The 12,544-nt window shown below is 43.9% G+C and overlaps 1 protein-coding gene across 2 annotated transcripts; it reads left to right on the forward strand.

Moving 5' to 3' along the window:
• The first annotated feature begins 1,222 nt into the window (after positions 1-1,222).
• On the forward strand, positions 1,223-8,189 carry B2M (beta-2-microglobulin). Of its 2 annotated transcripts, XM_008016776.3 has the most exons (4): positions 1,223-1,348; positions 5,502-5,780; positions 6,410-6,437; positions 7,666-8,189. In XM_008016776.3, the coding sequence occupies exons 1-3, from the start codon at positions 1,282-1,284 to the stop codon at positions 6,421-6,423; spliced, it is 360 nt and encodes a 119-aa protein (XP_008014967.1). In that variant the 5' UTR covers positions 1,223-1,281; the 3' UTR covers positions 6,424-6,437; positions 7,666-8,189. The 2 variants fall into 2 exon arrangements, with proteins under 2 accessions (XP_008014967.1, XP_037865858.1); XM_038009930.2 differs by lacking the exons at positions 6,410-6,437; positions 7,666-8,189 and having other exon boundaries at positions 5,502-5,818.
• The last annotated feature ends 4,355 nt before the right edge of the window (positions 8,190-12,544 follow it).

The following is a 12,544-nucleotide window of genomic DNA, read 5'->3' on the forward strand; positions in this document are numbered from 1 at the left end:
AAACCTAGAAGGTATTTGTTGTGCTCCTTGGGGAAGCTAGGCAAATCCTTTCAGCTGAAAACCATGGTGACTTCCAAGATCTCTGCCCCTCCCCATCCCCATGGTCCACTTCCTCTTCTCACTGTTCCTCTTAGAAAAGACCTGTGGATTCCGCCACTACGAAATGGCAGCACCTTATTTACGGTCACTTTAGAGTGCAGGTTTTCTTAATGGGTCTGCCTGTCATGTTTAACGTCCTTGGCTGAGTCCAAACTCTCACTAAAATTGCCAAGCCCTTTGTCTTCCAGTGTCTAAATTATGAATGTCAATGGAATCAGGCCAGAGTTTGAATTCTAGTCTCTTAGCCTTTGTTTCCCCTGTTCATAAAACGAATGGGGGAATTCTTTCCTCTTACAGTTTATTTATATATTCACTAATTCATTCATCCATCCATCCATCCATTCATTCAGTTTACTGAGTACCTACTATGTGCCAGTCCCTGTTCTAGGGTGGAAAGAGAATGTTGTACCTGGAGGGCGCTGGAAGCTCTAAAGCCCTAAGCAGTTACTGCTTTTACTATTAGTGGTTCTCCTCCACCCCCCACAAATCAACAGAACAAAGAAAATTACCTAAATAGCAAGGACACAGGGAGGAACTTCTTGGCTCAGAACTTTCCAAACACTTTTTCCTGAAGGGATTCAAGCAGCAAGAAAGGTACTCGTTCGCTAGGACCTTCTCTGAGCTGTGCTCAGAATGCGTCTGGGACTATTTTTCTTGCCCAGAGAATCGAGAAACGCTGCAGCGAATTCCCGAGCTGTAGTTATAAACCGAAGTTCTCCTGCTAGGTAGCATTCAACGATCTTAATCTTCTGGGTTTCAGTTTTCTCGAATGAAAAATGCAGGTCCAAGTCCTTAACTGGCTGGGGCACCATTAGCAAGTGACTTAGTATCTCTGGGACCAGTTTGCAATGCGAGGACGGGGCCTTAAGGTGCCTCCAGCTGAAGTCCTAGAATGAGCGCCGCGTGTCCCAAGCTGGGGCGCGCACCCCAGATCGGAGGGCGCGGATGTACAGGCAGCAAACCCACCCAATCTAGTGCATGCCTTCTTAAACATCACGAGACTCTAAGAAAAGGAAACCGAAAACGGGAAAGTCCCTCTCTCTAACCTAGCACTGCGTCGCTGGCTTGGAGACGGGTGACGGTCCCCGCGGGCCTTGCCCTGATTGGCTGGGCGCGCGCGGAATATAAGTGGAGGCGTCCCGCCCGGCGGGCATTCCAGCGGCGGACAGCACCCGGGCCGAGATGTCTCGCTCAGTGGCCTTAGCCGTGCTGGCGCTACTCTTTCTTTCTGGCCTGGAGGCTATCCAGCGTGAGTCTCTCCTACCCTCCCGCTCTGGTCCTTCCTCTCCCGCTCCGCACCCTCTGTGGCCCTCTCTGTGCTCTCTCGCTCCGTGACCTCCCTTCTCCAAGTTCTCCTTGGTGGCCCGCCGGGGGGCTAGTCTAGGGCTGGGTCTCCGGGAAGCGGTGGGGTGGCCTGGGAGTGGGGAAGGGGGTGCGCACCCGGGACGCGCGCTTCTTGCCCCTTTCGGCGGGGAGCAGGGGAGACCTTTGGCCTACGGCGACAGGAGGGTCGGGACAAAGTTTAGGGCGTTGTTAAGCGTCAGAGCGCCGAGGTTGGGGGAGGGTTTCTCTTCCGCTCTTTCGCGGGGCCTCTGGCTCCCCCAGCGCAGCTGGAGTGGGGGACGGGTAGGCTCATCCCAAAGGCGCGGAGCTGAGGGCTGTGAATGCGTGGAGGGGCGCCTGGGGTCTAGGGGAGGCGTCGCCCGGGTAAACCTGTCTGCTGCAGCTCTGCTTCCCTCGGACCGGAGAGCTGTGGACTTCGCTAGGAGCAGCTAAGTTCGCCTGCCCTGCACCTCCGGGTCTATGTGGGGCCACACCGTGGCGGGGAAACAGCACGCGACGTTTGTAGAATGCTTGGCTGTGATACAAAGCGGTTTCGAATCATTAACCTATTTGTTCCCATCACATGTCACTTTTAAAAATCATAAGAACTACCCGTTATTGACATCTTTCTCTGTGCCAAGGACTTTACGTGCTTTGCGTCATTTAATTTTTAAAATAGTTATCTTCCGCCATAGATAACTACTATGGTTATCTTCTGCCTCTCACAGATGAAGAAACTGAGGCACCGAGATTTTAAGAGACTTAATTACACAGGGGATAAATGGCAGCAATCGAGATTGAAATCAAGCCTGACCAGGGCCTTTTGCGGGAGCGCATGCCTTTTGTCTGTAATTCGTGCGTTTTTTTAAAGAAACATGCCTGCCTTCTGCGTGAGATTCTCCAGAGCAAACCGGGCGGCCATGGGCCCTGTGGTCTTTTCTTACAGAAGGCTTCCTCTTTGGCTCTTTGCCTGGTTCTTTCCGAGATGTAGTGTGCCTCTTACTTTCGGTTTTGAAAACATGAGGGGGTTGGGCGTGGTAGCTCACGCCTGTAATCCCAGCACTTAGGGAGGCCAAGGCAGGAGGATCGCTTGAGGTCAGTAGTTGAGACCAGCCTGTCCAACATGGTGAAACCTCGTCTCTATAAAAAATAAAAACAAAAATTAGCCGGGTGTGGTGGCTGGCGCCTGTGGCCCAAGCTACTTGGGTGGCTGAGGCGGGAGGATCTCTTGAGCCCAGGAGTTTGAGTTATCATGGCGCCAGTGCATTCCAGTCTGGGCAACAGAGCGAGACCCTGTCTGTTAAAAAAAGACAAAAAAAAAAAAAAAAAAAAGGAAGAAAGAAAAAAGTGAAGGTTTGTCAAAGTCAGGGGAGTTGTAAAACCATTAATAAAGATAATCCGGCCGGGCGCGGTGGCTCAAGCCTGTAATCCTAGCACCTTGGGAGGCCGAGACGGGCGGATCACGAGGTCAGGAGATCGAGACCATCCTGGCTAACACGGTGAACCCCTGTCTCTACTAAAAAATACAAAAAAAAAACAACAAAAAAAAACAAAAAACAACTAGCCGGGCGAGGTGGCGGGCGTCTGTAGTCCCAGCTACTCGGGAGGCTGAGGCAGGAGAATGGCGTGAACCCGGGAGACGGAGGTTGCAGTGAGCTGAGATCCGGCCACCGCACTCCAGCCCGGGCGACAGAGCGAGACTCCGTCTCAAAAAAAAAAAAAAAAGATAATCCAAGATGGTTACCAAGACTGTTGAGGACACCAAAGATCTTGAGTACTTTCTAAATACCTGGCAATACGCTAAGCCCTCTCACCTTTTCCCCCTGGCAAAACATGATCAAAAGCAGAATGTTTTGATCATGAGAAAATTGCATTTAATTTGAATACAATTTATTTGCAACATAAAGGATAATGTCTATATCATCACCATTACTGGTATTTGCTGGTTATGTTAGATGTCGTTTTAAAAAATAACAATCAGATGTTTTTAAAAAAATCTTATTTTGAAAATTTCCAAAGTAATACATGCCATGCATAGACCATTTCTGGAAGATACCACAATAAGCATGTAATGGTGATTACCTCTGAAGGTTTATTTTCCCCTCTGTCCTGTGTGTGGTTTTGTTTTGTTTTACTGTGGGCATAAATTAATTTTTCAGTTAAGTTTTGTAAGCTTAAATAACTCTCCAAAAGTCACAAAGCCAGTAACTGGTTGAGCCCCAATTCAAACCCAGTCTGTCTGATACTTGTCCTCTTCTTAGAAAAGATTACAGTGATGCTCTCACAAAATCTTGCTGCCTTCCCTCAAACAGAGTTCCAGGCAGGATGAATCTGCGCTCTGACCCCTGAGGCATTTATTATGTTCTTATTATTAGAAGCTCAGTTGCAAAGAGCTCTCTTAGCTTTTAATGTTATGAAAAAAATCAGGTCTTCATTAGATTCCCCAGTCCACCTCTCGATGGGGCTAGTAGCCTTTCCTTGATGATAGGGTGTTTCTAGAGAGATATATCTGGTCAAGGTGGCCTGGTACTCCTCCTTCTCCCCACAACCTTCCAGACATGGAGGAGTAGCTGCCTTTTAGTGATCATGTACCCTGAATATAAGTGTATTTAAAAGAATTGTATACACATATATTTAGTGTCAGTCCGTATATTTAGTAGCACTAACACTTCTCTTCATTTTCGATGAAAAATATAGAGTTTATAATATTTTCTTTCCACTTGCCCATGGATGGTCTAGTCATGCCTCTCATTTTGGAAAGCACTGCTTCTGTAACATTAGGCAATGTATTCCCAACCTGGCTAGTTTACAGCAATCACCTGTGGATGCTAATTAAAACGCAAATCCCACTGTCACATGCATTACTCCATTTGATCATAATGAAAACTATGTTCTGTCCCATTTGCCATAGTCCTCACCTATCCCTGTTGTATTTTATCCGGTCCAACTCAACCATTTAAGGTATTTGCCAGCTCTTATATGCATTTAGGTTTTGTTTCTTTGTTTTCTAGCTCATGAAATTAGGTACAAAATCAGAGAGGGATCTGGCATATAAACCCTCGGCAGAAATAAAGAGGTTTTGTTGTTTGGTAAGAACATACCTTGGATTGGGCCGGGCGCAGTGGCTCATGCCTGTAATCCCAGTACTTTGGGAGGCCAAGGCAGGCAGATCACTAGAGGTTGGGAGTTCGAGACCAGCCTGGCCAACATGGTGAAACCCCGTCTCTACTAAAAATACAAAAATTAACCGGGCATGGTGGTGTGTGCCTGTAGTCCCAGGAATCACTTGAACCAAGGCAGAGGTTGCAGTGAGCTGAGATCTCGCCACTGCACTCCAGCCTGGGCAACAGAATGAGATTCCATCTCAAACAAACAAACAAACAAACAAACAAAAAACCAACAAAAACAACAAAATAAAACATACCTTGGGTTGATCCGCTTAGGAACCTGAGGTAATAATAATAACATCTGCCACGTATAGAGCAATTGCTATATCCCAGGCACTCTTCTAGACACTTAATACAGTTTAGAAAATCAGGTGGGTGTAGATCGAGGCAGGAGCAGGAACCAAAAAGAAAGGAGTAAACATAAGGAAAAAAAATGGAAGGGGTGGAAACAGAGTACAGTAACATGAGTAATTTGATGGGGCTATTACGAACTGAGAAATGACCTTTGAAAAGTAGCTTGGAGCCAAATCATGTAGACTCTTGAGTGATGTGTTAAAGAATGCTATGAGTGCTGAGAAGCCATCAGAAGTGCTTGAGAGCATCCAGAAGAAGGTTCTTAAAAATGCAGCACAATCTCCAGTGACAGAAGATACTGCTAGAAATCTGCTAGAAAAAAACAAAAAAGTCATGTATAGAGGAATTATGAGGGAAAGATACCAAGTAATGGTTTATTCCTCAAAATGGAGGTGGCTTGTTGGGAAGGGGGAAGCTCATTTGGCCAGGGTGGAAATGGAATTGGGAGAAATCAATGATCAAATGTAAACACTTGGTGCCTGATGGAGCTTGAGACCAAGTTAGCCCCAAGTGAAATACCCTGGCAATATTAATGTGTCTTTTCCCTATGTTCCTCAGGTGCTCCAAAGATTCAGGTTTACTCACGCCATCCACCAGAGAATGGAAAGCCAAATTTCCTGAATTGCTATGTGTCTGGGTTTCATCCATCTGATATTGAAGTTGACTTACTGAAGAATGGAGAGAAAATGGGGAAAGTGGAGCATTCAGACTTGTCTTTCAGCAAAGACTGGTCTTTCTATCTCTTGTACTACACTGAATTCACCCCCAATGAAAAAGATGAGTATGCCTGCCGTGTGAACCACGTGACTTTGTCAGGGCCCAGGACAGTTAAGTGGGGTAAGTCTTACATTCTTTTGTAAGCTGCTGAAAGTTGTGTATGAGTAGTCATATCATAAAGCTGCTTTGATATAAAAAAAAGTCTATGGCCATACTACCCTGAATGAGTCCCATCCCATCTGATATAAACAATCTGCATATTGGGATTGTCAGGGAATGTTCTTAAAGATCAGATTAGTGGCATCTGCTGAGAGATTGCTGCACAGCATGGTTTCTGAACCAGTAGTTTCCCTGCAGTTGAGCAGCGAGCAGCAGCAGCACTTGCATGAATACATATGCACTCTTAACACTTCTTACCTACTGGCTTCCTCTAGCTTTCGTGGCAGCTTCAGGTATATTGAGCACTAACGAACATCTCAACAAGGTATAGACCTTTGTTTGTAAGTCCTGTGTATCCTAGTGTCCTATAATCCTGGACTCCTCCAGTACTCTCTGGCTGGATTGGTATCTGAGGCTAGTAGGAAAGGCATGTTCCTGCTGGGTAGCTCTAAACAAGGTATACATGGATAGGAACAGCAGCCTATTCTGCCAGCCTTATTTCTAACAGTTTTAGACATTTGTTAGTACATGGTATTTTAAAAGTATAACTTAATGTCTTCTTTTTTCTTTCTCCACTGTCTTTTTCATAGATCGAGACATGTAAGCAGCATCATGGAGGTAAGTTTTTGACCTTAAGAAAATGTTTTTGTTTCACTATCCTGAGGACTATTTATAGACAGTTCTAACATGATAACCCTCACTATGTGGAGAACATTGACAGAGTAGCATTTTAGCAGGCAAAGAAGAATCCTACAGGGTCACATTTCCTTCTCCTGTGGTATGAAGAAGGTGTGTGGCCCCGGGAGTGGCCACATTACTGACCCTCTACAGAGAGGGCAAAGGAACTGCCAGTATGGTATTGCAGGATAGAGGCAGGTGGTTACCCACATTACCTGCAAGGCTTTGATCTTTCTTCTGCCATTTCCACATTGGACATCTCTGCTGAGAAGAGAAAATGAATCACTCTCTTCCTTTGTATAATAGTTGTTTTATTCTTCAGACAGAAGAGAGGAGTTATACAGTTCTGCAGACGTCCTATTCCTGTGTGGGGACTGTGTTTGCCTCTTAGAGTCTCCCAGGCCACTAGATGAGATAAAGGGAACCAGATTGTTAAAACTTGATGTAGTGATACTACAATAGATGTAACTACAAGGAACTCCAGAAGCGAGAGAGGGAGGAACTTGGACTTCTCTGCATCTTTAGTTGGAGTCCAAATGTATAAGATCCAGCTTTTCAGTGAAATTCTACTGGCCAGGGTACTTTGATGCTGAAAACCCAGGGAATTTATTTGGGAGAGCATCAGGAAGGTGGATGATCTGCCCAGTCACACTGGTAGTAAATTGTAGAGCCAGGACTTGAACTCGAATATAGTCATGTGTTACTTAATGACGGGGACATATTCCAAGAAATGCTTACACAAACCTAGGTGTTGTAGCCTACTACACACATAGGCTACATGGTCTAGCCTATTGCTGCTAAGCTACAAACCTGTACAGCCTGTTACTGTACTGAATACTGTGGGCAGTTGTAACACAAGGGTATTTGTGTATCTAAACATAGAAAAGGTACAGTAAAAAGTATGCTATTTTAATCTCATGAGACCACTGTCATATACACAGTCCAGCACTGACCAAAATATCATATCAGCATTTTTTCTTCTAAGATTTTGGCAGCACCAAATGGATACACTAACAGGATATACTCTTTGTAATGGGTTTGGAGAACTGTCCATAGTTACTTCTTTTAAAAAGGTGATCTACACAGTAGAAGTTAGACAGGTTTGGTAATGAGATCTGCAATCCAAATAAAATAAATTCATTTGCTCACCTTTTTCTTTTCTTTTCAGGTTTGAAGATGCCGCATTTGGATTGGATGAATTCCAAATTCTGCTTCCTTGCTTTTTAATATTGATATGCTTATACACTTTATGCAAAAAATGCAGAGTTATAATAATGTTAACACAGGCATGATCTTCTTTATAATTCTACTTTGAGTGCTATCTCCACGTTTGAGGTATCTGGGCCTCTAGCTTTAGGAGGGCTCGCAACTTAGAGGTGGGGAGCAGAGAATTCTCATATCCAACATCAACATCTTCGCCAGATTCTGAACTCTTCAGTCTCTTGCACTCGAAGCTTGATAAGATAGTTTTGCATAGTTATGCATACATAAGTTAACTTCCAATTTACATACTGTGCTTAGAATTTGGAGGAAAAATTTAGAAATATAATTGATGGGGTTATTGGAAATTTGTTATAATGAGTAAAACATTTTGTCATATAAGATTCATATTTACTTCTTATACATTTGATAAAGTTGCAGTTAATCTGGTTCATTTTTGTTCCACGAGTTAAATAAAAACATGAAACTTGATGTGTTGTCTCTTATATCTCGCTCCCGCTATTAGCCCTTTATTTTCAAACAGGGAAACGGTCTTCAAGTGCCACGTGGTAAAAAGTGTGAACCCCTTGTATATAGGGTTTGGCTCACAGTGTAAAGGGCTTCAGTGATCCACATTTTCCAGATTAGGAATCTGATGCTCAAAGAAGTTAAATGGCATAGTTGGAGTGACACAGCTGTCTAGTGAGAGGCCAGCCTTCTATACTTTAGCCAGAGTTCGTTCTTGTGGGCCAGGTCATGAGGAGTATGCAGACTCTAAGAGGGAGCAAAAGCATCTAAGGATTTAATATTTTAGCAAGGAATAGATACACAGTCATCCCGTGGTCTCCCTGGGGGATTGGTTTCAGGACCCCTTCTTGGACACCAAAATCTCTGGATATTTAAGTCCCTTCTATAAAATGGTATAGTATTTGCATATAACCTATGCACATCCTCCTGTATACTTTAAATCATTTCTAGATTACTTGTAATACCTAGTACAATGTAAATGCTATGTAAATGGTTGTTATTGTTTAAGGAATAATGACAAGAAAAAAAAGTCTGTACATGTTCAGTAAAGACACAACCATCCCTTTTTTTCCCCCAATGTTTTTGATCCATGGTTTGCTGAATCCACAGATGTGGAGCCCCTGCATACTAAAGGCCAACTGTACTTTGAATGACAACGGATTTAAGATTTTCAAGGCATAGTTTTATACCTGATGGCCAGTTTTGTTTATTTGACCAAGAATCTAAATTAGCTAGTTCTAGGTACTGACAGGATAAATAAAACACAACACTGCTCCCAATCGTCTCAGTTTAGCGGAGGGACAGATATGCACTCAAATAATTAAAATATATACCTGATAATAATATAGCATAGGTACTCACAAAGAACTTGGCAATGGAAATTTGTTGTTCAGGCTGGGCGAGGTGTCTCATGTCTGTAATCCCAGCACTTTGGGAGGCCATGGTAGGATGATCACTTGAGCCCAGGAGTCCGAGACTAGCCTGGGCGACATAACAAGACCCTGTCTCAATTCGAAAAATTGAATTTAAAAAATACAATAATTTTTTACGAAAGAAATAATGTTGTTCAAGGAACAACAACAAAAATCTAGGGAGGTGTTAGAGAAGCCATTCGCCTGGGCTGAGAGTAAGTGGGTAGTGGTTCTCTTGATTGGTGGGTGGGGCCTGGGTTTCCAGGCATGGGAGCCAGGAAGGACAGCCACATGGCAGGTTTGGGTAATTCCAAACAGTGGAGCAAGGGTATCTGAGGGAAGACTTGTAGGAACTCGGCTGAACAAATTGGAGGGTGATACTCTGAAAGAAAAACAAAGTTTTAAAATTTCTACTCTTACACTCAACACAGAATTTTTCTGTGTCCAGATATGTTTTCCACATTCTGTGAGAAGAAAAACTTTAGACAGATTAAATTTAACAGAGTTTAACTGAGCAAAAATGATTCTCGAACCAGGCAGCTGCCAGAACCAGAACAGATTCAAAATGACTCTGGGGATGCCACATGGTTGGATAACATTTCGGGTCAGAAAAAGGAAAGTGATGTGCAGAAAACGGAAGTCAGGGGAAGAAACAGCCAGATTGGTTGCAGCTCAGCATTTGCCTCATTTAAACAGGGTTTGAAGAGTTGACCACGTGTGATTGGCTGAGACTCTGTGGTATAACAGTAAGTTACAGTCTGTTGACATATCCTGTTAGGTTACAGTTCACTATGCATAGAGAAACCTTTAGCCTGAACTTACATAGGGAGGCAGCTTTATTTATTTATTTTTTGTTTTGAGACAAGGTCTCACTCTGTCACCCAGGCTGGAGTTCAGTGGTATGATCATGGCTTACTGCAGCCTCGACTTCCTGGCCTCAAGCAATCCTCCTGCCTCAGGCTCCAGAGTAGCTGGCGCTACAGGCACACGTCACCATGCCTGGCTAATTTTGTTTTTTAATTTTTAGTAGAGATGAACTCCTGGCCTTGAGCAATTCTTTTGCCTCAGCCTCCCAAAATGCTGGGATTACAGGTGTGAGCCACTGCGCCCAGCCAAGGCAACTTTAGGCTAAACCTTTTTTTGAGACAGAGTTTCTCATTTGTTGTCTAGGCTGGAGTGCAGTGGAACCATTTTGGCTCACTGCAACCTCCACCTCCAGGGTTCAAGCGATTCTCGTGCCTCAGCCTCCGAAGTAGCTGGGATTACAGGCATGCGCCACCACACCTGGCTAATTTTGTATTTTTAGTAGAGATGGCGTTTCACTATGTTGTCCAGGCTGGTCTCAAACTCCTAGCTTCAAGTGATCCTCTGGCCTCAGCCTCCCAGAGTACTGAGATTACAGGCATGAGCCACTGTGCCCTGCCTAGGCTAAACTTAATTTAACAACACCAAACAATCTCCAGCAGACACCAACTGGGTATCCTATAATTCAATTCGATTTTGATGGGATCTACCTGGAGATGGTGTCAGATCCACTGGTTGAGGGTTCCGTCCCACAAGACTGCCCTCCACTTCAGATGCCAATCACACATAGTAGGTTGTTTTTGTTTGTTTGTTTGTTTTTTGAGACGGAGTCTTGCTCTGTCACCCAGGCTGGAGTGCAGTGGCCAGATCTCGGCTCACTGCAACATAGTAGGTTGTTACCTCTATTTCTGACTGACCAGCTGGAAACCAGGACTCCCATGACCCCCTCCTTGATTTTGATTAATTTGCTAGGACAGTTCACATTTACCTATCTATTATAAAAGATATTATAAAGGCTACAGATGAATAGCTAGATGAAGAGATGAATAGGGTTGTATGTAGGGGGTTTTGGTGGTAAGAGTCCATGCCCTCTCCAGGTGTATGCCACCCTCCCAGCACCTCCACACATTCAGCAAACAAGAAGCTCATCGTTCAAGAGTTTTTATAGAGCTTGATCTCCAACTCCTCTTCACCTTCCCAGAAATGGACAGGTCAGGGTGGAAGTTCCAACACACTAATCTTTTCATCAGTTGGTCTTTCTGGTGACTAACACCATCCTGAGGCTATCTAGGGGCCCCAACCTATAATGAGTATAACCTCATTAACATATACTCAAGGGTTATCAAAGAGTCTTATTATCAATAATAAAAGACACTCCTATCACTCAAAATTCAAAGGGTTTTAGGAACTTATGACAGGAACTGGGGACAAAGACCAAATGTGTTTCATATTATACCACACTTACCTAGGCCATTCATTAACTGTTCACTTGGCTGCAAACTAAAATTATATGTAGAGTTTATAAAAACAAAACAAAGGAAAAACACACACACACACACACATAAACAACAAGCTGGGTGCGGTGGCTCACGCCTGTAATCCCAACACTTTGAGAGGCCAAGGTGAGCAGATCATGAGGTCAGGAGTTCAAGACCAGCCTGGCCAACATGGTGAAACTCTGTCTCTACTAAGAACACAAAAATTAGCCGGGCATGGTGGTGGCACCTGCCTGTAATCCCAGCTACTCAGGAGGCAGAGGCAAGAGGATCGCTTGAACCTGGGAGGCAGAGGTTGCAGTGAGCTGAGATCACACCATTGCACTCCAGCCTGGGCAACAGAGTGAGACTCTGTCTCAAAAACAGCAATAACAACAACAACAAAATCCTTACCAGCTTCTCAGACTCTCATCCAGGCCAACTAAATCATAATCTCTTGGTATGGAGCCCAGGTATAGTGTTATTTTTTAAAAAAACCTCTAGAGAGTTTTGATGTACATCCAAGATTGAGAGACCCATTGAGTTAAATAATGAAGAACTCTTTCTCCATTCTGTAACATTCAACAGAGCTATTTTGTGAGGGGCTGCTGGGCTGGCTGATATTACAAGGTAATAGTATGTCAAAGTCAAATGAAATATAGAGATTAATCTCTGAAATTAAAATGTTTTATTTGGGAGGAAAGAATTGCAATTCAGGGCATACACACAGACCAGCTGGTCTTTGGCATGACTGAAGTACAAAAAGGTTTTATAAAATGCAAAAATGTTACACATTGTTCTGAGAAATTTCACTGGTGCTAGTAAGGTTTTGAGGAGCTGGCAAGTTCGGACTGGCAAATGATGGCAATGAACAGAGCTAGTCTGTTCAATGTAGTTGTAGCAGGTTGTTTCAGTAGCCTTAGTTAAACCTGGTTTCAGGTGATAGCAGGCAGTTTCAGCTGCCAGGCTTGCAGAAAATTGCATTTTTGGAGCAATGTTTTGTGCCCTGAGTGCTTCTCCCTGGCTTCTTGACTCTGTTTTTGTTGAGTAAGACAAAAATGACCCAATTTGTAGTATCAACTTTCACAGTTCCTTTGGAGCATGCCTTAGTTCCTCTTTTCAGAAGAAG

The sequence above is a fragment of the Chlorocebus sabaeus genome, chromosome 26 (genome assembly GCF_047675955.1).
Source record: "Chlorocebus sabaeus isolate Y175 chromosome 26, mChlSab1.0.hap1, whole genome shotgun sequence".
NCBI classification, from domain to species: Eukaryota; Metazoa; Chordata; class Mammalia; order Primates; family Cercopithecidae; genus Chlorocebus; species Chlorocebus sabaeus.

Excerpts from the sequence above, each read along its gene's own strand:
- B2M (XM_038009930.2), top strand. The coding sequence starts at position 1,282 with ATGTCTCGCTCAGTGGCCTTAGCCGTGCTGGCGCTACTCTTTCTTTCT. Across the intron at positions 1,349-5,501 it reads TGGCCTGGAGGCTATCCAGC|GTGCTCCAAAGATTCAGGTT; the intron begins GTGAGTCTCTCC and ends TATGTTCCTCAG.